General features: G+C 45.7%; 1 protein-coding gene across 4 annotated transcripts in view; it reads right to left on the bottom strand.

Moving 5' to 3' along the window:
- Positions 1 to 26657, bottom strand: part of rai14 (retinoic acid induced 14) — a 339420-nt gene that overhangs the window by 451 nt on the left and 312312 nt on the right. For all 4 annotated transcript variants that reach the window (XM_038790617.1, XM_038790618.1, XM_038790619.1 and 1 more), the window contains 6 exons: positions 24360 to 24467; positions 22599 to 22665; positions 18690 to 18808; positions 10115 to 11710; positions 6771 to 6920; positions 2117 to 2182 (listed from right to left, as the gene is read on the bottom strand). In XM_038790617.1, the coding sequence (XP_038646545.1) occupies positions 2117 to 2182; positions 6771 to 6920; positions 10115 to 11710; positions 18690 to 18808; positions 22599 to 22665; positions 24360 to 24467 (2106 nt within the window). The remainder of the gene's footprint in view (positions 1 to 2116; positions 2183 to 6770; positions 6921 to 10114; positions 11711 to 18689; positions 18809 to 22598; positions 22666 to 24359; positions 24468 to 26657) is intronic.

Below are 26657 nucleotides of genomic sequence, written 5' to 3'. Positions count from 1 at the left end.
AGGAGAAGAATCCTAGCTTTTCTACTCTCTCCACAAAATTGAAGTCCCTCATTTGCAGTACCATTTTCCCTCCCAATCCAAGTTCTTGAGATCCTTCCTCAGCTGTAGTCCTCAGCACTGGGCACAATACTCAAGCTGTGGTCCAGCCAGTGATTTATAAAGGTTTACTATAACTTTCTTCCTGTAGTACTCTCCGCGTAATTATAATACTCTAAAAATGGGTTAGTTTGGTTTAGGTTGGAAGTAGAAATGTCAGAAATTTCAAATATGACCCCAACACGCCTCAAAACCATTCACTCAGGAGATAGGTCATTTAAAAAACATATTAAGGAAACTGCTTGGCTGGAATCTTCCGGAACCCTCACTGCGGGTTTCCCGGTGGTGTGGGGGATGCATAGAATAGGAAACCCTGGTGACAGTGTCCGGATCAGAAGTTCCCGCCGCCGACCAATGGCGGGCTGACTTCAGGCTGTTGGGGGGGAGGGGGTGCACGGAAAATCCTGACTTCATTTTAGCAAAGGTTACTTTTTTAAAACTCTAGTCAGCAGGTTTCCCCTGGCCTTGGGACATCTGCAAGTAAAATGGCACAATAAGTTGAAAACCACTGGGTCAGGAGCAGCAAAAGAGTTTCCTTCAGGCCCAATAAACTAACACTGTAATCTCACCTCTATAATCTTGTCCTGTCACTGCTGCAATCGGTCAACTGTTTGCTCAAGATCACCCACACCTTCCAACTATGCTATACCCACCCCCACAACCTCTTTCCCTCACTTTTCCTTGCACCATAAAATCTACTTGCTCCTTGGTTGCAACCTGGTGTCACAGCCTTACATGTCTGAAAGGTAGCCCAGTCTATCAATCAGGCTAGGTGTTGAACTGGAAATTGGGGAAAAAGGAATTCACACTTTCGCTTCATTACTTCTCCACTGGGCCCCAGGAAATCCTGCCCAAGTAACATCAGCGCTTATGCATTTATAAAGGCAATGCACAAGTTTTTGGGATGTAACATAGGGTGACTTTAATATCTCAAGGTTGACTTTGAAAGGTAACTTATTTCGTCATGGTGAGGAATATCTTTTAAAATGATTCCAACGATGATTCCGAGGTCAGTCTGTTTTAGGTCCAGCAACGAAAGATTTAGGCATTCAAAATGAAATGGGATAAATGATTGGTTAGTTTAGCACAGTGGGCTAAACAGCTGGCTTGTAATGTAGAACAAGGCAGCAGTGTGGGTTCAATTCCTGTACCAGCCTCCCCGAACAGGTGCCGGAATGTGGCAACTAGGGGCTTTTCACAGTAACTTTATTGAAACCTACTTGCGACAATAAGCGATTATTATTATGATTGATATGACACAGAAACAACTGGGGGGATATAAAGTGAAATTGGCAAAGGATAATAAAGAATCAAAGTCAAGGGCAGCACGGTGGCACAGTGGTTAGCATTGCTGCCTACGGCGCTGAGGGCCCGGGTTCGAATCCCGGCTCTGGGTCACTGTCCGTGAGGAGTTTGCACATTCTCCCCATGTCTGCGTGGGTTTCACCCCCACAACCCAAAAGATGTGCAGGATAGGTGGATTGGCCACACTAAAATTGCCCCTTAATTGAAAAAAATAATTGGGTACACTAAATTTATATAAAAAAAAGAATCAAAGACAATGGTGCTGGACTGGAAATTGGCAAAGTATGCTGAAACAAGAGTGGACCTGGCTGAAATAGGACAGGAAATTCAGCAAATGAACAGAATGATAAATTCTGTAGATCAGGCAACATCTGTGTGGAGCTGTTGCAGTACCTCTCCACATATGCTGCTGGATCGGCTGAGCATTTCCTGCATTAATTTTAGATCCCCAGCATCTGCAGCATTCTGCTTTTGGAATAGAATTAATAAACTGGATAGTTATAAAATAGATATATGCCCAATGAACATTAATGACATGCCTTGGATTAAGGACAGCCATATTGAATTGTAGGGATTAGTTGAGACAGAAACGATGGCACCTTTTAATATTAAGAATTATAAAAGTAGGAATGCGTAAGAAATAAAATAACCTGTCCATTCAGAAGTTCTCTCAACTGTGTTGTGCAGTATACAAAGGATAATTACAGAAATGTACCTGGACGGCATACAGAAGATGCATTCTATACACAGACACTACTTCATGATGTCGTTGATTTGCATCCTATAAATTAAATGATTACATTTCATTGATTAGAGCAGTTGTGAAACACAGTAATTGAACAGCATCTGAAATTCATTTCATGTCTTAACTCACAATGATATTCTTCCCATTAATTTTGACTGCATTAAAGTCTCTCAATGTTAAAAAGCTCTTGCTCGTTTTCAAATCCCTCTGTGGCTTTGACCCTTTCTAACTTTGTAACCTTCCCCAGCTCTACCCTTTGAGATACCTGCACTCACCAATTCTACACTCATGTACCTCATAGAATCATAGAATTTACAGTGCAGAAGGAGGCCATTCAGCTCATCGAGTCTGCACCAGTCCTTGGAAAGAACACCATACCTATGCCCACACCACCACCCTATCCCCGTAACCCAGCAACCCACCTAATCTTTTTGTACATTAAGGGCAATTTAGCATGGCCAATCCACCTAACCTGCACATCTTTGGACTGTGGGAGGAAACCGGAGCACCCGGAGGAAACCCACGCAGACATGGGAAGAATGTGCAGACTCCGCACAGACAGTGACCCAAGCTGGGAATCAAACCTGGGACCCTGGAGCTGTGAAGGAACAGTGCTAACCATTGTGCTAACATGCCACCCAAAACCTACCTCATCGATGTTAGACCCTCCACTGTTGGTTGCTGTGCTTTCAGCTGCCTGGGCTGCAAGAACTCCCTCCCTAAATTTTTCCACCTTGCTGCCTCCCCTCCTCTAAGTCATTCTTTAAAACCTACCTCTTTGACCAATCTTTTGGTCATCTCTCGGACTATTTTGTTTGGCTGAGTGTTAAATTTTGTTTGATTATTCAGCCGTGAAGTGCTTTGGAATGTTTTATTATGTGAAACTTGCCAAATGAATGCATGCTCTTGTTTTAAGTTCCAAAAGGTGGAAAGGATAGTGCATTAACCCACTGTTCTGCCTCAAAGACTACATTGAATAGAACATTTTCATTTGCCTAACCTGTCCTACACAAGCTAATGGATTAGATTTTGTAGTCAGCAATGAAGAAATGACACCGTTGCTGCTCTCAAAAGAATGCTACCCAAAAAGACCCAGTGATCTATGTGGCAGATTTGCCCTGTGTCAATGACATTTCAAGTGTAGGGTCAAGTCAAGGGGAGTTGTTCCCGGCCACAGCGACAGTGATGTCAGCACATCAAAGTATTCTTACAAACTACAAACTGGGAACTTTTAACTCAGATTTTCAGATAGTAAGATGAATTATGATTGGATTAAAATGGAGCAAAACAAAGTTAAACTCATTTTAAAATTATGGATTTTTTAAAAATCGCATTGGGGAAACGTAATATTCCACATACTTAAAATTAAGTTTTCAAGGCCAGTGAGGATGCTTAAAGGTAATTATAAAGTTTGAACACCTTTAAAATCCAGTTACACTTCATTCAACAAGGTATAATGTTTGAGGATTTTTGCAGTAAGACTAGTAGCGTAAAAGTAGATATTTTTGTGAATTCTCTGACTGCTTATTCTCTGAGGGAAGTGAGGGGAGGTGGTATCTTAATGGTGGTGGCGCGGAGAATCATTGATAGTAACTCCTGATTTATTCTGCACATTTACAATTTACAAAGTTGCTGTCAGTTTTAGACGGGTAATGGTGAACAGGAACACATGAAATAGGGACAGGGATAGACCATATGACCTGTTGAGCCTTCTCTGCCATTCAATATGATCATGGCTGATCTTAGGCTTCAACTCCACTCTCCTGACTGTTCTCCATATCTCTTGATTCACTGAAAACCATAAATCTGCCTCTCCAAACCTTAATGTATTCAACAATAAGAATCCATAATTCTTTGGCATAGATAATTTCTAAAATTCACAACCCTTTGAGTGAAGAACTTTCTTCCCATCTCAGTCCTAAATGATTGGTCCCTTATCCTGAGACCATGGCTGGAATTCTCCGTATGTAAGACTATGTTCTCCCGTTGGAGATGAATTACAACTAATTTGCACGTGTGCTGGTAGCGCAAATCCTGAAGTGACTCAATTCATCGGCATGTAAATTTATGCATGAGGGGACTGCGAGGGATTCCATCGCGAATCTCGCTATCGGGTCATCAGCAGCGGTCCGGAAGCAATGTCCAGCGGCTGGGGCCTCCCCCCCCCCCCCCCCCCCACCCCCCAAGGATTTGCTGGATTACTCCCCCCCCACCCCTCAGTACGACGGTGACCGTAGCTCCCCCAGCAGAGGCCCCGCAATTACTGATACCCCTGCTTGGAAGCCCCCCAATCCGCTTGCCTGGATGCATCGATTGAGGGAGGGTGGGGGTGGGGTGGCCCTCAAAGCTGGACTTTGGGAGAAACTCCCTTGAAGAGTTACTCCAGCCCACAGTGAGGTCCATCGCATCAGTGCCACGTTTGCAAATACCTGCATCAATTCTCGCCCACATGAATCCCGGCCTAGAGGACCGGAGAATCATGCCAGCTTGGAGAACATGTTGCCTGGCCGATTAATAGGATGCAAAAATGATGCAAATGAATCCAAGTGACAAATTTGCATCTCCTGCTGTTGCGGGATGTGATCCTCGATCGGAACGGGATTGACCCATTTTTTGCCCGACGTTGGAACTCCATTACTGGCGATGGAGAATTCAGCCCTATACCCGTGTTTTTTAAGATTCCCTGACCAGCAGAAAAATCCTTCAGTGTCTACCCTATCAAGGCTTCCAGAATCAACAGTTTTATTATCATTAACACTGCAAAGTTCAGGTTCATGGAGCATGCACTATCACCATGGGTCAGATTTTCATGTCCCCTTGGAGTGGGAAAAGTGATCAGCTATTGGCAAAACTTTGTTTTTTTGCATGCTATATTTAAATTTCCCACAGAAACATGGACACAAGCAATGTTCCCATAGGTGGGAAGAGGTTTGAAAGTGCGAGTTAGTGTCAAGTGGTGACCCTGCATGCAGCCCTCTAAAATCAGGGTGGTCAGTGACAGCCCTGAGGCAAATTATTTTTAATGTCCCTGAGTATGTTCATGGAGTCAGGCAGGGATGGGCTGAAGGCTTCGGAAAACATACCTCGTTTGAAGCTTTGGGGAATCCCGCTGAGGAGTCAGGAACATTCTGGCAGATGAGCGTTAAATGTTTTGACAACTTCAAATGTCATGATGAGATGTTGTATCATAAGTTATGTGAGTTTTTACTGCAATGATTGACTATTAGGTTCAGTTCTGCAAATATAAATTGCCCACTACATTGATCAGCATTTCGTAAGCGCTGAGACGCAGAAAAGTAATTTTCCCTTTGGGAGTACGGTTATCATCAATTCAAAATTGAAGCAAACAGTGTTTGGGAATTCAAGTGTCATGATCTGAAATTATCTAAATAACGACAGTGATTTAAACTGGAAAGCAAATGCTCTGCAATTTTCACTTGGAGGGGAAAACAGCCACCTGCTCTACTTTGCTTTGATTAACAGGACATCTGCCGGAGCTAAGAAGAAAACCTAGTTCTCTGTTGTTCCAGTTTCAATGCGCTCCATTGTTTGCAGCTGAGTGCACAATACAAGCTTGGCTGATTTTCAAGCTGAAAGCCCAAGGGGTAGTGTACACAGTTTTTTGTGTGTTAAGAGATTATTAAAGCACCACCTGTCTTGGATGTGGGCAAGGGTAGCACGGTAGCACTGTGGTTAGCACAGCTGCTTCACAGCTCCAGGGTCCCAGGTTCGATTCCCGCCTTGGGTCACTGTATGTGCGGAGTCGGCACGTTCACCCCGTGTCTGCGTGGGTTTCCTCCGGTTTCCTCCCACAGTCCATAGATGTGCAAGTTAGGTGGATTGGCCATGATAAATTGCCCTTAGTGTCCAAAAAGGTTGGGTGGGGTTACTGAGTTATGGGTGTAGGGTGGAGGCATGGGCTTTAATGGTGTGCTCTTTCCAAGGGCCGGTGCAGACTCGATGGGCTGAATGGCCATCTTCTGCACTGTAAATTTTATGTGGTTATTGATTGGATATTTGCTTTTCCAACTGAATGACCAGTTGATGAGATGTTACATTTTTTCGGGTTTTTTTCCAGTATGGATGGTTGCATTTTTGAGTGACAGTTCTATTACATTGTTGGACGTGTACTTTTTCCAATTAATTTCAAAGTCTCTCCATTGCTCCTGAGGGTTCTATATTGTGTATACTGGCTGAGCAGCTATGTGGGGAATATCAGGAGGCATGGGAAATATCAGGGGCATGGGGATTTATGTGCAGTTTGAGGGAGCATCAGGAGTTGAGCAGTGAAGTTTTCGGTGGCATAAGAACAATGTTTAAGATCTGAGCTGACGTCCCAGCAGACCAAGGAAAGCCCCCTAACTAGCCTGCTTCAGGACCCGCACTCTTTCATGCTCCCTCGGATGTCGGAGAATCTCCAGGAGATGAAATGATGGCGGGTATGCACAGAGGTGACAGGATTCCAATGTTGAGAAATGGCCCAAATTGTATTTCTCAAGCCCAACACAATAATCTAACCCCCATAATTTTGGAATCAACTAAAATACAGGTAAACAGCTTAGATGTTGAAAAGTTCAGGCCTTTAAAACAGCATGAACACCACTCAGGGGAATTATGTACTTACAGATAACTGATGCTGTAAATGCTTCACTTGCTGTTGAAGAGTGTCGAGTTGCTGATTTTGTCTTTTGAGAGTGCTTGCAGTATAAGAAAGTTGGGAAAGGCTGTTCAATGCCTCTTTTAATTTGTTCACTTCCTTGGACAGTTCACTGTTCTGTTTTGACACCAAAATACAATAAGTTCAATTGGTTTGAGGGAGCAGATTCATTATGCAATGCCAAGAAGAAAAACAAGGAATTTGGGGTAAAATTCACATTAGTCGCCTGTTGCTGAAATGGCCTTGTTCCAAAGGGCTTCTCGAGAGATTGCCTTTGATTACAGAAGCAATTAACTCCTGTTACATAGGTTCAGGAATATGCCATGTTGTTCCTAGAGCTTCTTCCATAATTCAATAAAATCCAGAGGAATTGCAAGATGTTTTATATGTTAATAATAAGGAACCTTGAAAAACACACAGGTCCATCAATAGATGAATTAAAAACAGAATGTGCTTGAAACACTCAGTAGATTAATAATTTTGTGATAACCCAAAATGCTAATAATTTTCTTTCTCCACAGGTGCTGTCCGATCTGCTGATTATTTCTAAATCGGATTCTTCCAGTGCAATTGCAAGCCTGATTTAAGAACACATAAGAACATAAGAACTAGGAGCAGGAGTTGGCCATCTGGCCCCTCGAGACTGCTCCGCCATTCAATGAGACCAAGGCTGATCATTTGTGGACCCAGCTCCACTTTCCGCCCGAACACCATAACCCTTAATCCCTTTATTCTTCAAAAAACTATTTATCTTTATCTTAAAAACATTTAATGAAGGAGCCTCAATTGCTTCACTGGGCAAGGAATCCTCAACCTCTCCTCGTAATCCAACCCTTTCAGCTCTGGGATTAAGCTAGTGAATCTCCTCTGCACACCCTCCAGCGCCAGTAGGTCCTTTCTCAGGTAAGGAGACCAAAACTGAACACAATACTCCAGGTGTGGCCTCACTAACACCTTATACAATTGCAGCATAACCTCCCTAGTCTTAAACTCCATCCCTCTAGCAATGAAGGACAAAATTCTATTCGCCTTCTTAATCACAAGTTGCACCTATAAACCAACTTTTTGCGACTCATGCACTAGCACACCCAGGTCTCTCTGCACAGCATGTTTTAATATTTGATCTATTTTATTTTATTTGCAAGGAATCCTCCTGCATCCTTTTAATACTCCATGAGGAAGCCTTTGATTGATACAAGGCTCAACTGGTACAGTCCTCTCTGCAACCACACCCTCACGATTGCCAATCGGCGATCTCTTTCCCCCATCTCGACTGCCACTAGAGTTGGCAAGTCTCTCATTTCCTCAGCATTGACCAGGTTTTGGGCCATTCTCCTACCTACATCCTCTATACCTCCACTTAAATACTATGGCCATGATCAGTGATCCTTCTTCAAAAAATAATAAAAAGAGCGCAAAGAAGAGTGACCAAGAAAGTCCACACTTTAAGCAACTAATTATAAAGAGCAGCCCAAAGGACTAAACTTTCTTTTCTTGGGTAAGTTTTATATTCAGTTTCATGGCCCTTAAATGCTTCTACGCTGTTCGCCTCAACTATTTCATGTGGTAGAATGCTGCATACGCCAACCACTCTCTACAGAAAGGCATTTCTCCTGAAATCCTTCTGAAAGTTTCTAGTGACTATCTTATATTTAAGATACAAATTTTTGGTCTCCCCACAAATAGGAATCCTTCTACAATTACTCTAGTAAAGCCTTTCACAATTTTAAGGACTTTTATTAAATCAGCTCTCATTCTTCTCTTTTTTAATAGACTCCCAGTCTTTTCAATCTTTTTAGATAAACTTCCAGTTCTGGTATCATTCTTGCAAACTTCTTTTTGCACTTTCTCCAATGCCTCTATATCCTGTTTATAATTTGGAGACAGGCGGGATACTCCGTCCCAAGATGCCTGGAATGTGTTCCCCGATGGGATGGAGAATTGGATGTCGGGGGGAAATCGGGATCGGCACCGAACACAATCCTCCGAACCCTGCTGGCGGGGGGATGTAAATAAATGCAAAAGGATCTTAACGGCACATTTGCATCTATTTAGTGGGCACGGTGCCGTATGCTCCAGCCTCCTGTGATTCTCTGGTCCCCGCGGCCAGGAATCACATGGGCGTGGATCACTTGTGGTCTCAACAATCGTGAATATGACATGGTGGACCTTGCGGTGGGCCAGGGCTCCTTGGCCAACTGGATGGTCCACCAAGACAGGGCCATGCTGGTAGATACCATCTGAGCCCATCCAAGCGACACCCCCACCCACCTCCAACAATGTAGTTAGTGGTAAGTGCAGTGAAATCACATACTTGAGTGATTGGAATGCATTTAGTGCTTGGAATGCACTTACATACATCTCTTTGATGTGGTCAATGTTGACAAACATTGAAGTTTCATCACTTAAGGCACTGAAGTGTGAAGGGTTATGAATCGATCAAAGCCGCAGATGGTTTGGAGCAACTGTCAATCACAGTCTACTATTGGAAAGCTATCAATGGCTTGCAGATAATGGATTGGTTGGAACCAGATGCACGCACAGCTGCTCTCCTTCGTGGAATGGACACATGGACTGCTCTCTGTCTTCCAGACAGGGGTTCCTTTACTGGCAGAGGGGGGGTCTGAGTGTGTATGAGGAGGGGAGGGGGGTCTGTGGAGTGGGTTCCTTTAGGCAGAGGGTTCCTGTGGGGGGTCCCCATATTTCAGGGGTCCAGGGGGAGGGGGGGGGGGGGGGGGAAGAGATTACAGGGGTCCCTGGGAGAGCCACCCTATTACAGGTGTCTCTGGGGTTGTCCCCCTATTACAGGGGTCCAGGGGTCCCATTACAGTGCGTGGGGTGGGGGGAAAGAGACCTTGCTATCTGGCCACCTGTTCAAGGTGGTGGTGCGAAAGTGGGATTCCCCAGGAATCTCTCGTATTCCACACCATACATAAATTTGCATGGTGCAGACCACTGAATTGCACCCTACTTTACAACCGCAAGGAGATTGTGAATTGGAGAACATTGTTTCCCAAACAGAGAATCCAAAATGGAGAACCCTGCCCCAGATCTGTGCATTTACTCAAAGTCTGATCCAAAAAAGGTTCTGTGCAAGTTTAACATAGGCCAAAATTTCACTTCAGGGCCATTTCTTGCTCCAGCTGCAATGCTAAGGTTGGTGGGAGGAGATAAAAGAGATAATTCCATTGCTGAAGAGGTCCCAACTCTTTGATTTTTTAATTATTTGCAAATTATCTGAAGTTTTCCAACTAGTAAAATCCAGAGTCCAAAACTAAAAGCCAATAGCAAAACTGGATGTAAACTCTTACCTTCTTGTCTTTATCCTCTTCAATTTTCAAGAAATCTTTAATTTGCTTTTGCAATTCATCAATAGCTTGCTGCATGTCATGGCTCCTGGTACGAAGCCTCTTGATTTCTTGTTCCTTCACCCCAAGCTGTGTCTGAGCTGCATCACGCTCACTTTTTGCGAGCAGGTTCTCCTTCCGAGCCTGTGCAGCTTCAGCAGATGCCTTCTCTTGTTCTTTCAACAAGTCATTTATTCTAGAAGTTAATCGATTTGACTCTGCTTCTGAAGAAACCTTTAATTTCTCATACTCTGATTTTGGAACCATCGCCTCTTGAATAGCAGCCTTTTCTGTAGCCAGATTACCTCGTAATATGTTCAGCTCTATCTCTTTCTGCTCAAGCCCTTGCTCCATCTGGTGCATTTTGCTATTACAAGTTTTTATGGTGCTTTCAAGAGACATAATAATTTGGGTATGTTCGGAGAGAGATACAGAAGTCTGCTTTTGAACCTCAAGGTCCCTCTGAATCTTTGTGTTGTCTTGTTCGGCTCCCTTAAGCTTAATCTCCATTTCTGACAGCCTTTCTTTCAATTCATCGACTGACACATTTAGAACGTGTACTAGTTGTTCATGTTGTTCTTTATGGATATATTTTGAATTAACATGCTCAGAGGCCACTTCGACTCTTTTAGACTTCAAGTCTTTTAACTCACGATGTGTTTCATTGTATTGCTGGGTGATTGCAGTTACTTGATTACTCAGGTCGTCGACTGTTTTGTTCAATTCTGCCGCCATCTCTTGGAAGTAATTTTCCTTTTCATGGAATGATGCCTGATGGTTCAGCTTTTCTTGCAGCATTTTCATTTCCTCTTGTGCTTCCTTATACTTCTCAATTAACAGCGCCTTCTCTTGGCTGATATTCTCAATCAGCAAGCTTTGAGACTTTTTTAACTCATTACACTCTTCCTCAGACATACACTTGGCCAAGATTTTATCTTTGATTTCCAGGAGCTCCTCCATTTCTCTCAAGCTGTTACTAGCCCGCTCTTCATCTTCCAAAACTCTTTTAAGTCTTTGCTTCAGCTCTTCTATCTCGTCTTCATAGGACTGAGTGAGCTCTTGCAAATTTGGTAAAGGCATTTGTTCCTCCCTACAGCACAAATCTTGCTGTACCTGTGCCCGCAGATTTGAAAGTTCTTTCAGTGCTTCTTCATACTTGCTCTGTGTCTCTCGGAGTTTCTCTTCCAGACAATATCCATTCTCATTGGTTTCTCCTAATGTTTGCATGTTTTCCTTCGAGAATGGGGCCAGAAACCCCATCGCCAATGTATGTTGTGTTTCATGGCTATGTAAATCCTTTGCCTCTGTGTTACTGCTCCCGCGTTCAAACATCTCTGTTTGCAGTGAACTATTTGACAGATTTGAATTCATCTCCGCTCTTAGGTGTGTAAGTTCAGCTTCAGCATTTTTATACAATTCCTTCAGCTGGATGTAATCAGCTTCGAGGGTGCAATGGGAATCATCTGAATTGAGATTTAGGTCCAATGAAGTTTCGAGATTTTGTCTTGACTGCTCATCCTGTAGCAATATGCTTGTCACTTTGTCCTGTGCACGCTTTTCCTGTAATTCAAATCAAATTCACAGTTAAATAGCAATGTGTCAGTTTTAAAAGGTCACAAATTCCACAAAAATATTTTTGGTGAATCTGATTTTGTGAAGGGCCGCGTGCAATTTGTGACTTTAGTACCCACAAAAGACGTGTTGCTTTTCATTGCAATTTACAACGGCCAGCTGTGACCTCGATTAAGGAGGCCCAACAACGATCTAAGGATCTATGAGGCCTGATTTTCATTTTCCAATGTCAGTTTAAATCTGACGCAAAGGAGATCACTTGGCAGGAGCGATGACAATAAACTATTAAACTGCCAAAGACAATGAACATAGAACATAGAACAGTACAGCACAGAACAGGCCCTTCGGCCCTCGATGTTGTGCCGAACAATGATCACCCTACTTAAACCCACGTAACCTGTATACCCGTAACCCAACAATCCCCCCCATTAACCTTACACTACGGGCAATTTAGCATGGCCAATCCACCTAACCCGCACATCTTTGGACTGTGGGAGGAAACCGGAGCACCCGGAGGAAACCCACGCACACACAGGGAGGACGTGCAGACTCCACACAGACAGTGACCCAGCCGGGAATCGAACCTGGGACCCTGGAGCTGTGAAGCATTGATGCTAACCACCATGCTACCGTGAGGCCATAGTATTCATATATAACCAACCAGAATGTTCCAAAGCACTTACCACTTTAATTTATATTTTCAGGCAGAGGGGTAAATGATTCTGAATGTATTTATGAGCTAAAATGAAGATATGCAAACAGGATATCACAGGGATAGCATAGCATAGTGGCTATGCCACTAGACTAGTAATCCAGAGGCCAGGACTAATGATCTGGAGGTGTTAACACATTTTTCTATATTACCCAAACGTAAACTTTTGCAATGGTGTTGTGGGAACTACTACAGTTGGAGTGAGACTGGAGCTTTTTCTCCCTCGAAATGATAGTGGCTGCTCTTTTAAACATGTTCACATTTTAAGCATGCTTCACACCATGTAGAATTGCACCAGTTACACAGCTTTTATTTATAAATATAATGCAAAATTGAGTCTGTTGGATTTGATGGACTCATATTTGTCCTTTATGATTGAAGTGCATGTTTGCTTTACAGTAAGTTCTCACTTTCAGTGGTCTGCTTTCAAGTCATTTTGCTTTAATGTCATTCATTCTTGAGGGTTTAAAAAAAAAATTGTGTCTCCATTTTTGGTCTTGCATCATTTGCAATTGGGCTCTGCTCTCCCCATGCTGCACTCTGGATCAATCATCATCATGTTCTGATGCTGGAGCCATTGATGCAGTTACCAGAAGCTCAGGCTGACCAAGATGCAGGAACAGGTGCACGAGGCAAGGGAGGGAAGCTGCCAGCTGTGATGCAGTATGGGATGGGACAGGGTAGAGGGAGTAGGGTCCCCAGCTCCTTGTGCAGCACTCCCAGGGGACTGCCAGGAATGGTCCAAGCTCTGGTGACAGAGAGAAAGACAGCAGGAAAGGAGACAGGGAGCGAAGAAGGAAAAGAGAAGCAGAGTGGGTAAGGAGAGAACGATAGAAGCAAAGGAGAGTTGGGTTGGGAGAGGGAGCGGGAGAGAGATGAGAGAGAGAGAGAGATGGGAGAGAGATGAGAGAGAGAGAGATGGGATAGAGAGAGAGATGGGAGAGAGAGAGATGGGAGAGAGAGATGGGAGAGCGAGATGGGAGAGCGAGATGGGAGAGCGAGATGGGAGAGCGAGATGGGAGAGCAAGAGAGATGGGAGGGAGAGATGGGAGAGCGAGATGGGAGAGAGAGAGATGAGAGCAAGAGAGATGGGGAGAGTGAGACAGAGAGAGAGATGAGAGAGAGATGGGAGAGAGAGAGAGATGGGAGAGAGAGAGAGAGATGGGAGAGAGAGAGAGATGGGAGAGAGAGAGAGAGAGATGGGAGAGAGAGAGAGATGGGAGAGAGAGAGAGATGGGAGAGAGAGAGAGAGATGGGAGAGAGAGAGAGATGGAAGCGAGAGAGGGATGGGAGAGAGAGAGATGGGAGCGAGAGAGAGAGATGGGAACGAGAGAGAGAGAGAGAGAGATGGGAGAGAGAGAGAGAGATGGGAGAGAAAGAGAGGGATGGGCGAGAGAGAGAGAGAGATGGGGGAGAGAGAGAGATGGGAGAGAGAGAAATGTGAGAGAGAGAGAGATGGGAGAGAGAGAGATGGGGAGAGAGAGAGATGGGGGAGAGAGAGAGATGGGGAGAGAGAGAGATGGGGAGAGAGAGAGATGGGGAGAGAGAGAGATGGGGAGAGAGAGAGATGGGGAGAGAGAGAGATGGGGAGAGAGAGAGATGGGGAGAGAGAGAGATGGGGGAGAGAGAGAGAGATGGGGGGAGAGAGAGAGAGATGGGGGGAGAGAGAGAGAGATGGGGGGAGAGAGAGAGAGATGGGGGGAGAGAGAGAGAGATGGGGGAGAGAGAGAGAGAGAGATGGGGAGAGAGAGAGAGGTTTGGGAGAGAGAGAGAGAGAGAGAGGGAGGGAGAGAGAGAGAGTCCCTGCTACAAAAGCTTGTTTGAGTGTTTAGTTTTATCCAATTTAAATAGTATTTTTTGTTACATTTAGTGATTTATTTTATTTTGCAAGTTACTCCAGATACAAATAATTTGCACGGTGTGGTGGCTCAAGACAATAAACTAGAGACTTCCAGTAACAACAAAGGGGGTTTATTAACAGTGGGCAAAGGCAACTCTATATAGGCACAGAGCAATGATGGTTAGGTCTCCACTATCCTGCTCCGAGGTCCACATTGTCCGGCCTCGCATTCTCTCTCTATTGGTCGGAGTTCACACGCTCCAGCGCGATAGGTCCTGATCCAATCACGTGAATCACAAAGCCTGCTCCCTTAAGTCCCTCATTACATTTTACAAAGAAAGCCATATACAAATGCTATGTACAAGATCAAGAGACAAGGGACAATAGTTCATCACAGAGTCAATTTGTCTGGGGGCCTTCGAGTCCTACTGGACCTCTTTAGTCTCCCAGCTGGCTCCACCGTCGCAAAGGTAGTCCTCTTGTGAAGGGCTGCTCGCCTCGCCATCTCCCTCCTGGACTGCTGGTGGGGCTGACTATGAAATTTCCGTCTGCCTCTGCCCTGGAGCCGCCACAGGAGCTGTTGGCCCATCTGCTCTGGAATGAGCGTTGCCATTCCCCCAGACTCCTCCTGTGGTTGACATGCTTCCGCACAGACCCACCATTGACATTTACCACATACAGTATGGCTCCAGATTGGAGTGGTTCCAATACAATATGGCTCCAACCGGCTAGCCTGAGTGGGCCCGAGGTGAAAGTTTGAACTAGACGGTCACCCACTTGGAATGATTTGTCACCCTTGTCTGAGGCATGTTGATTGTTCTGGGAGACCTGACATACCTCCACCCTCCCCTGCCAAATTTGGAACCATCAAGTTCAAATGTGGCTACAGCCCATACGCAATTCAACCCACATGACCCCTGTGGTGGTTGGGGGCGGGGTGTCGTGTTGTAGGACACTAGGAATTTGGCCAGCCAATCTGATTGCTTCCTCATCGCATTAATAAAAGTCTGTACAACCCTTTCCTCCAACCCATTGGGTGCAGGGTGATATGGGGCCATCTTGGTGTGCCAAATTCAGTTATTCTGAATGAAGTGTTGGAAACTATCCTCAGTAAAAGGGGTGTAATTATCCGACACAATAGCTTCTGGCAAGCCGTGTATGGCAAATGCCCAGTGTAAGGCAACCACAGTAGCCGCCGAGGTTGTATCTCCCATCTCTTGTTTGGATAGCCAGTTAGAATGAGTGTCTATCAAGACAAGAAACACCTTGCTAAAGAAAGGGCCTGCATAATCAACGTACAATCTGGTCCATGGGTGACCCAGCCACCACTCCAAAGGGTGGAGAATGACTGATGGAGATAGCAAGTGTTGAGTCTGGCATGGATGCATTGCTGTACCACTTCTTCAATAGTTTTATCAATTCCCGACTACTAGATATAACTGCAGGTCAACATCTTAATTTTTGTTTGGTCCGGTAATAATTACAGTGTAAGTCTAAAGAGAATCCCTCGCTTGGGGAGTGGAACGATGACCTGAGAGCCACAAATTATTACTCCATCCTCGCAGGTTAGTTCATCCCTGCAGGCTACGTAGGCTAATTATTCCGACATCTTAAGGTGCCAAGCTGTTTGTTTCATTTGTTTCACCTTGGGTACTACGAATCTCACTGGATCCAATTTTGTATGTATCCGCATGACACATCAAGGCGTCCAGAAAGTTCAATGCCAAGATGATTTCTTGGAGTACTGGCAGTAGTGCCAATAACTTGGCAAGGACAGTTGACTCAATGCATCCACATTGCAGATTTGGGTGCCAGACCACTGTTGGAAAATGTAGTTGTAGGCTGCTAGCAGCAAGGCCCAATGCTGCACCTGCGGAGGCAATTTGAGGTACAAAGAACAAAGAAAAGTACAGCATAGGAACAGGCCCTTTGGCCCTCCAAGCCTGCGCCAACCGTGCTGCCCGTCTAAACTAAAATCTTCTACACTTCCGGGGTCCGTATCCCTCTATTCCCATCCTATTCATGTATTTGCCAAAATGCCCCTTCAACTGGCTTCTTCCTCTCAAAAGACCTAATAAGCAGCTTATGTTCAATTGTTATAATGAATCACCGCCTATAAACGTATTGTTGGAACTTTCCAACACTACAGATGACGGTTACTCCCTTCTTTTCGATTTGGGACTAATTTTGCTCAGCTGCTAGTTCTTATGTTCTGAGAGAATTCTTGAAGCAAATGCCATTCTGATCCATCCTCCATCTTATGGGATGGAGCTGCTCCCATCCCATATGGAAAAGCATCGCAAATGAGAACAATTGGCTTCCCAGAGTTGAAATGAACTGAACCGGCCGAAGATTGCAGAGCTCATTTTACCAAGCAGAAAGCTTCCTCTTGCTGCACCTTCCATTGCCAACATTGGTGTTTCCTTAGCAATTGGTGTAGTGGCACCAATGTCATGGCCAAGTCTGGAATGAACCAGAACAGTTCACCATTCCCAAAAAGGATTTCAGCTTGGCTACATCCTTAGGTGCTGAGACCTCTCGTATGGCTTTGACTATGGGTCTTCAACAGTGCTATCAAGCAGCACTTACTTAGCTATAACCTGCTCACTGGAGCTCAGTTGGGTTTCACCAGTGTCACTTAGCTTCTGGCCTCGTTGTAGCCTTGTTTCAAACATGGACAAAAGAACTATGGCTGGATTCTCCGATTTCCAGACTAAGTGCTGATGCCAGCGTGGGAACAGTGGCGTTTTATGCCAGAAAAACGGTGCAACAGCTGCACTGATCCTGGGACTGTTGGAGGGCTTGCAGTCGCGGTGGGTAAAACTCCCGGCTCACACACCTCTGTTACCTGAGCTATCTCGATTGCTTGGTCCAACATGATTTTAGTTATAGCCAGGAATTTTTTATGGATTGATAAGGTTGTTAATTCCGCAAGCTAAACGGTCACATAACATATTGCCGAGCACCACACCGAACTTACGATGTTCGGCCATATAGCCAAGCCTAATTAGAAAGGCAGAGATGGATTCTTCTGGATCCCTGAAGGCAGAGTGGAATTTGTACCGCTGTTGGGCCTGGGGTTAAATGTTCCCTGACCAATGTGATTAAATAGTTGAAGGTTTTGAGTCGGGGACGTAAGATTTCTTCGTCAGGTTGCTGGTTTGAGACCCTTAAACCATCAAAAGTAGCACCTTCTGCTGGTCCTCCCTGCTATTTCATTCATTAGCTGTGAAGAAACAACAAAGCTGTTTGGTGTACTGGCTCCAGTCTTTGCCCCCCCCCCCCCCCCCCCCCCCCCCGGTCGAACGGGTCTAACTTTCAGATCACTGGCATTTTCACTCACTTTTTGGGTGCTACCATCGATGGTTCCAGATTCTCGTTTGTCCTTGGAGGCTTTTTCCTTCTCCCCTTGAAGTCTAAACTGCTGAAGACTTATGATCGAAATATTTACCTCATCTTCAATGTGGTGGCTCAAGCCAATACACTGAAGACTTCCAGTAACAACAAAGGGGGTTTATTAGCAGTAGGCAAAGCTACCTATATACAGGCACAAAGCAATGATGGTTTGGTCTTACCTCTCCAACTTCTGGGTCCACACTGCCTGGTCCAGCTTCCAAGGCCCCACGCTTTCTCTCTATTGGTTGGGATTCGCATGCTCCCATGTGATAGGCCCAGAGCCGGTCACATTGACCGTAAAGACCTCCCCGTTAGAGGGGCCATGCTACCATATACAGTGTGGTATTTCAAATTGGTTGTCTGAAGGAACTTAATTCCAGCTTTTACATTGATTCCTATGGGAACCCATGATTTGACTTAAGTTGTTACACTTTCAGAATTTTCAGGAATGCAACCTTAACCTGTAGCGAGGTCTTACTGTGTTATTCCTTCTGTGTTTTAACTGTTTTAATTGGTTTGGAAAATAAAATTCTCCACTTGCAACATTCTTTCCCTGATTGAGTTAGCCCAGTAAATTAATTTTGAACCCCTTGGCAAAGGTAAAAAGCCAGGTTCTAACTTAGTTCATCTAGCCATTTGCTCCCTGCATCCCTATATACCAAACTTTCCTACACCCTTGCTCTCCACATCTCTAACAGACCATGATTCTTAGATACACATGCTTTATTCCTTGCCTTGATTTCGCCTTGTTTGCTCTTGCCCTCGGCAACCACTACAAAATTTTTGTGGCTTCCTCCTTCGCCAATGAGCACTATTACGAGGGATATGCTCCAATATTTCCATGTTAACAATTCCTCTTAGAATAAATTTCAATGATACAAAATCTTACTTTTTAAGCAATAATTATTTGCAGAGCATACAGAGAATGCCTCACATTCGTGAACGTACAGATTTCAATATAGAACTGAATTAAACTATTGATAAATAAATAGTAAAGATTCTCAGATTATCCAAAATACCTGCAATATATTCCGCAACTCTTTATTTTGCACTTCAAGTGAAGCAATTTGGGATTGCAATGCCATTATTTGCTTTGGTTCTTCTATAGTCAATGCCTCAATGTTTTCACTTCCACTACCTATGAGGCAATCAAACCAGAAATCAATACATTCTTGAGCACCTATAAAGAGATTTTTGCTATGTTTGAAATGTGGAATGAAGGTCATCTGACTGTGAAGTTAAAATAAATACTTCAAGTTCATTCATCTACTTGGAAAGTGAACTGCAGTCAATAAATGTTATGTACATACACTGAGAATGGTCCAATTTCACAACATATGGTGCAAATTTATACGAGCAATGTATTGCAAACAGAGATATCAGTTAAAATAAACACAGCTGTTCTATAAAAAATGAAATGGAATTGGAAATGGGAGCACAATATCAACATTTGCAGGTAGTCATGTTCTCTTTATCGTATTAACTATGGACAGGGTGGCAGGTGGCACAGTGGCAAGCACTGTTGCCTATGGCGCTGAGGACCTGAGTTCGAATCCCAGCTCTGGGTTACTGTCCATATGGCGTTGGCACATTCTCCCCGTGTCTGCGTGGGTTTCGCCCCCACAACCCAAAGATGTGCAGATCAGGTGGATTGGCCACGCTAAATTGCCCCTTAATTGGAAAAAAAAAATTAGGTACTCTCAATTTATTAAAAAAACTATGGAGAGGACTGCATAATTGGCCATTTCGAGTGGACCATTTTCCCAATGTTCACGATAATTAAAATATCCTTGTGACCTACCAGCTGAGATTTCAAATTTTTTGTGAACAGGGTTGTGGAAGCAAGAAATAGCCTTACAGATAATAGATGAGGGACAACAGAATGCTGAAGACAAAAGACTGATAGGAGATCCAGACTTACCTTTTCGGAATTTTCTCATATGAACCTGCTGGGGGCCAGAGGCGCATGCACTATCCGATATTTTGTAGAACTTAAAGCCCATGCAAAAAGTAATATGTGTGAAAACCCGAATAAGCTGAACGGGGTGGCATCATAAGAAAGAGAGCGCCAGGCAGGTGACAGGAATAGGCCCCAGAGGGGCAGAGAAAGAGATGCCAAGCAGGAAAAGGACTACAGTTGGCAGAACTTATAGAACATAGAACACTACAGCGCAGTACGGGCCCTTCGGCCCTCGATGTTGCGCCGACCTGTGAAACCATCTGAAGCCTATCTGACCTACACTATTCCATTTTCATCCATATGTCTATCCAGTGACCACTTAAATGCCCTTAAAGTTGGTGAGTCTACTACTGTTGCAGGCAGGGCGTTCCACACTCCTACTACTCTCTGAGTAAAGAAACTGCCTCTGACATCTGTCCTATATCTATCACCCCTCAATTTAAAGCTATGTCCCCTCGTGTTGGCCATCACCATCCGAGGAAAAAGACTCTCACTGTCCACCCTATCCAACCCTCTGACTATCTTGTATGTCTCTATTAAGTCACCTCTCAGCCTTCTCCTCTCTAACGAAAACAACCTCAATTCCCTGAGCCTTTCCTCATAAGACCTTCCCTCCATACCAGGCAACATCCTAGTAAATCTCCTCTGAACCCTTTCCAAAGCTTCCACATCCTTCCTATAATGTGGTGACCAGAACTGCACGCAGTACTCCAGGTGCGGCCGCACCAGAGTTATGTACAGCTGCAGCATGACCTTGTGGTTCCGAAACTCAATCCCCCTGCTTATAAAGGCTAGCACACCATATGCCTTCTTAACAGCCCTATTAACCTGGGTGGCAACTTTCAGGGATTTATGTACCTGGATGCCGAGATCTCTCTGTTCATCTACACTACCAAGAATCTTGCCATTAGCCCAGTACTCTGCATTCCTGTTACTCCTTCCAAAGTGAACCACCTCACACTTTTCCGCATTAAACTCTATCTGCCACCTCTCAGCCCAGCTCTGCAGCTTATCTATGTCCCTCTGTATCCTATAACATCCTTCAGCACTATCCACAACTCCACCGACCTTCGTGTCATCTGCAAATTTACTAACCCATCCTTCTACACCCTCTTCCAGGTCATTTATAAAAATGACAAACAGCAGTGGCCCCAAAACAGATCCTTGCGGTACACCACTAGTAACTGAACTCCAGGATGAACATTTGCCTTCAACCACCACCCTCTGTCTTCTTTCAGCTAGCCAATTACTGATCCAAAACGCTAAATCACCTTCAATTCCATACTTCCTTATTTTCTGCAATAGCCTACCGTGGGGAACCTTATCAAACGCCTTACTGAAATCCATATACACCACATCAACAGCTTTACCCTGATCCACCTGTTTGGTCACCTTCTCAAAAAACTCAATAAGGTTTGTGAGGCATGACCTACCCTTCACAAAACCGTGTTGACTATCGCTAATCAACTTGTTCTTTTCAAGATGATTATAAACCCTATCTCTTATAACCTTTTCCAACATTTTACCCACAACCGAAGTAAGGCTCACAGGTCTATAATTATCAGGGTTGTCTCTACTCCCCTTCTTGAACAAGGGGACAATATTTGCTATCCTCCAGTCTTCCGGCACTATTCCTGTCGACAAAGACGACATAAAGATCAAGGACAAAGGCTCTGCAATCTCCTCCCTGGCTTCCCAGAGAATCCTAGGATAAATCCCATCTGGCCCAGGGGACTTATCTATTTTGACATTTTCCAAAATTGCTAACACCTCCTCCTTTTGAACCTCAATTCCATCTAGCCTGGTCAACTGAACCTGAGTGTTCTCCTCGACAACATTGTCTTTCTCCAGTGTAAACACTGACGAAAAATATCCATTTAACGCTTCCCCTATCTCCTCTGATTCCACACACAACTTTCCACTACTATCCTTGATTGGCCCTAATCTTACTCTAGTCATTCTTTTGTTCCTGATATACCTATAGAAAGCCTTAGGGTTTTCCTTGATCCTATCCGCCAACGACTTTTTGTGTCCTCTCCTTGCTCTTCTTAACTCTCCTTTTAGGTCCTTCCAGGCTAACTTGTAACTCTCAAGTGCCCTAACTGAGCCTTCATGTCTCATCCTAACATAAGCCTTCTTCTTCCTCTTGACAAGTGCTTCAACTTCCTTAGTAAACCACGGTTCCCTTGCTCGACAATTTCCTCCCTGCCTGACAGGTACATACTTATCAAGGACACGCAGTAGCTGTTCCTTGAAAAAGCTCCACATTTCGATTGTACCCATCCCCTGCAGTTTCCTTCCCCATCCTATGTTTCCTAAATCTTGCCGAATAGCATCATAATTGCCTTTCCCCTAGCTATAATTCTTGCCTTGCGGTATATACCTATCCCTGCCCATTGCTAAAGTAAACATAACCGAGTTGTGATCACTATATAATACTACTTAATAATAATAATAATAATAATCTTTATCAGTGTCACAAATAGGCTTACATCGAGTTACTGTGAAAGTCCCCTCGTCGCCACACTCCGGCGCATTATCAGGTACACATAGGGAAAATTCAGAATGTCCATTTCACCTAACAAGCACTGCTTTCGGGACTTGTGGGAGGAAACAGGAGCACCCAGAGAAAACCCACGCAGACATGGGAGAACGTGCAGACTCTGCACAGACATTAACCCAAGCCGGGAATCGAACCTGGGTCCCTGGCGCTGTGAAGCAACATGCTAACCACTGTGCTACCGTGCTGCCCATAAGTGGAGAGAGCTCAAGATGGGCCCTGGCAATCGAAGAAGGCTCAGGAGAGATCCTGTCCATCAAAAGCCCAGCCAGACATCTTATACCAATAATGGAGCCCACAATCAATTCATAAAATGGAACTGCTGCATTGGAAGGACATTATTTGCAATAAAACAGTTTCATAATTATCAGAAGTAGCTGCATAATGTATAGTGACCTCATACATTACCTATTGCATCAAATAGCACTTCTTCACTATTTCTACAGCCTTGCCTTTTAATGTTATTTTGTTGTGCCTAAAATAAATTGACATAAAAGCAAATGAGCTTCAATTTTCAACATATGCCCTAAAGGCTTATTTCTGATTTGCAAATAGTTCTGAAGTGGAATTATGTTTCACGTGCATCACATTCAAATAGAGATTGAACACACAGCTTCCAGCTTTTTTTCCCCTCGCTAATTGTTATACTCCACTGCAAGTTGGTTATACTGTGTCGGCTCTCATCTCGTACAAAACGTGTCATATGACCATAGGAACAGAAATCAGAGGCGGAGTTCTCCGACCCCCCACCGGTTCGGAGAATCGCCGGGGGCCGGCGTGAATCCCGCCCCCGCCGTCTCCCGAAGTCTCTGGCACCAGAGATTCGGCAGAGAATCCCGCACCTTTGGGGCGGCCCGATGCCCGAGTGGTTCACGCCACTCCATCCCGCCGGGCCCCCCCGCCCTGCCGGGTAGGGGAGAATCCCGGCCCAGATTTTGTAGCAGAGCACTAAGAAAACTATTGCAGGATCGGACAGAGTCAGCATGGATTTAAGAAGATTTATGAAATCATGCTGGACAAATCTATGGAATTCTTCAAGGATGTAACTACTGGAATTAATGAGGGAGAGCCAGTGGATGTGGTGTATTTGGATTTCGGAAGGCTTTTGACAAAGTCCCACATAAAAGATTAGCATGTAAAATTAAATTCATGGGATTGGGATAGTGTATTGAGATGGATAGAAAACTGGGTGGCAGGCAGGAAACAAAGAGTAGGAATTAACGGATTGTTTTCAAATTGGCAGGCAGTGACTAGTGTGGTACCGCAGGGATCTGTGCTAGGACCCAGCTATTCACAATATATATTAATGATTTAGATTAGGGAACAAAATGTAATAGCTCCACATTCTCAGATGACACCAAGTTGGGTGGGACGGTGAGGTGTGAGGAGGATGCAGAGATCCTTCAGTGTAATTTGAACAAATTGAGTGAGTGGGCAAATGAATGGCAGATGCAGAATAATTTGGATGAATGCGAGGTTATCCACTTTGATAGTAGAAACAAAAAGGTAGACTATTATCTGAATGGCCATAAATTAGGAGGGGAACGTGCAACAACACCTGGGTGTTCTCGTACATCAGTCATTGAAGGTAAGCATGCAGGTGTAGCAGGTGGTAAAGAAGGCAAATGGTATGCTGGTCTTCATTGTGAGAGGATTAGAGTACAGAAGCAGGGATGTCTTGTGGTAATTATACTGGGCCTTGGTGAGGCCACACCTAGAATATTGTGTGCAGTTTTGGTCTCCTTATCTGAGGAAGGATGTTCTAGCTATAGAGGGAGTGCTGCAAAGGTTTACCAGACTGATTCCTGGGATGGCAGGACGATGTACGAGGAGAGATTGAATCGGTTTGGATTGTATCCGCTGGAGTTCAGAAAAATTAGGGGAGATTTCATAGAAACCTATAAAATTCTAACAGGACTGGACAGGAAAGATGCAGGAAAGATGTTCCCGATGGCGGATGTATCCACAACCTTGGGCACAGTCTGAGGATACGAGGTAGACCATTTAGGACAGTTCTCAGGCCTGTTCCACCAATCAATTAGATCTGGAGTGATCTGAACTCCATTTACTGCAGTTTGTTCCATTTCCCTTAATGTCCATACCCTGAAAATTGCAATTGGCCCACGATACATTGAAACAGCAGATATACTCAATTTAAAAGAAAAATACCTCTTGGGAGTTTTTTTCCCGTAGTTGTTGACTGAGATTTTGTATCACCTCTAATAAATTTGCCTTCTCTGCTTGAAGCTTTCTCATATCCTCATCATTCTCTCTTTCCTGTACCACAAATATATCAAAATGAGCAAATGAAAACGAGTTTTAAAAATAATTTTGAGACACAAGTAAATATCACATGTTGGACTGGATTCATTGGTTGTGGCAGTGGCACTGTGCACCGGTCAGAAAACTGGGGCGAGATTCTCCCATCGGGAGACTAAGGGCGAGATTCTCCGTAAATGCGGAGAATCGTAAAGGCTGCCGTGGGACAGGCCGAGAACCATGGCAGCCTTCACGCCCACTTCCGGGGCCGATTCTCCCCCCCCCAGGTGGGGCTAGGAGCGCGGCCCCTTGCGTCACGGCAGCGCGGCATTGACGACGGTCGCGCATGCACAGGTTGGACAACGCCAACCCGCGCATGCGCAGTTGGTGTCTTTTCCCTCCGCCGCCCCGCAAAACGTGGCGGCTTGATCTTGTGGGGCGGCGGAGGGAAAAGAGTGCATCCATTACGAACGCACGGCCCGCGATCGGTGCCCTCCGATCGCGGGCCTATGCCCCCCTTGGCACGGTCGTGGTACGGCCGTGCCAATCGGGTCCCCAGATGCCCCAAACGGGCATCTGCCACCCGTTTCACGACGGCAGCGAGCAGGTGTGTTTGCTGCCGTGTTGAAATGGGCATGAAGGAACGGCCGCTCGGCCCATCGGCCTCGGAGAATCGCCGCTCGCTGTAAAAAACGGCGAGCGGCGATTTGTGGCGTGGGTCGGGCGTAGGGGGTGGGGGGAGAGAATAGCGGGAGGGTGTGAAAAATGTCGGGAGGCCCTCCCGCTATTCTCCCACCCGGCGTGGGGGGACGTAGAAGTGCGCCCTAAGTGCCGACGCCGGTGTGAAAACTGGAGTGTTTCACTCCGGCGTCAGAGGCTGCTCCTCGCCCCCTATTCTCCCACCCTCCAGGGGGCTAGGAGCGGCGCCGCGTCATTTACGTGTGCTGGGCCTTGGCGCCGCATAAAAGCGACGCAGCGTAAATTACGCGGCCGGCGCCACGTAAATGACGTCACCCCCGCATGTGCGGTTGCCGTCCTCCCCGCGGGCGCCCCGTAAGAAATGTTGGAGCCGATCTTGCGGGACGGCAGAGGAAAGGAGTGCCTCCTTCAGAGAGGCCGGCCAGCCGATCGGTGGGCACTGATCACGGGCCAGACCCCTTTTGAGCACTCCCCTGGTGCTGGATCCCCCCTCCCCCCCCCCACAGGCTGCCCCCCCAGGGTTCCCGCGCTGTTCACGCCGGCAGCGACCAGGTGTGGTCGGCGTCGGCGGGAACACGTCGTATTGGACAGGCCGCTCGGCCCATCCGGGCCGGAGAATCGTCACTCGCTCGTTACAAAGGGCGAGCAGCGATTCTCCGAGCGGCCAGGAGTAAATCTCGCCGCGCCGGTTGGGGGGGGGTGGGGAGAATTGCGTGCAGGTGCTGGGGTGGCGTGGCGGGACTCGCCCGACGCCCCCGCGATTCTCCCACCCGCCGTGGGGGGGGGGGGGGGGGAGAATTGCACCCCTAGTGACAATTCTACGTGGCCATTTCTGACAACCCCAGCTGGATTCAATGCCAATCAAGCAGTTAATTGTCTGCCATCAGGATTGCCATGACATTTAAGGCAAAGATCTTTGGTATCAGCAGTGCCTCTGTGAGCGGTGGCCATTGCTGGTATTGCAGCAGGCCTTCAGGCAGGCGGTCGTAGAAGAGAGGTGAGTGGAGCAGGCTCACAGGGACCAGTCAGGCGGGCCCTGGCTAGGGGATTTTTCCGAATGGCAGGTGGCGTTTTTAGTGAATGCAGCCATTGCCCCTGAGGGGCGCCCCTGTGTACCACAGGGTGCCCGATCTAGGGGGCCCGTGAGCCTGCAGTCTCCCCATTTTGCATACTGTTTCCCCCACACACACCTCCCATCATTGGCAATAGGATGAGGCCATTCACTGGTCATTAATTGGTCACTTAAGGTCATCAGTTAACCTCTGGCAGGAAGCCATCATTGACCCGCCTCACCCAACTGTATCAGGCGAAACTGGGAAGATGATAGGTTCTCCCCTTGCCACTTATCACCCGATTATAGTGTCCACTCTATCCTCCTCCCCGCAACACCCCTCCCCTGTTTCCTAGCCTGCTGCCGGGACACGGGGGGGTTAATTAATTTCCTGCTGCTGAGTAAGCCAAATGTTTTGGGGAATTTGGAATGATTGCAATGACCTGATTTGAACAATA

The sequence above is a fragment of the Scyliorhinus canicula genome, chromosome 3 (genome assembly GCF_902713615.1).
Source record: "Scyliorhinus canicula chromosome 3, sScyCan1.1, whole genome shotgun sequence".
In the NCBI taxonomy this organism is placed as follows: Eukaryota; Metazoa; Chordata; class Chondrichthyes; order Carcharhiniformes; family Scyliorhinidae; genus Scyliorhinus; species Scyliorhinus canicula.
The sequence above is the reverse complement of the archived record's forward strand: the minus strand, read 5'-3'. Positions and strand labels throughout refer to the sequence as shown.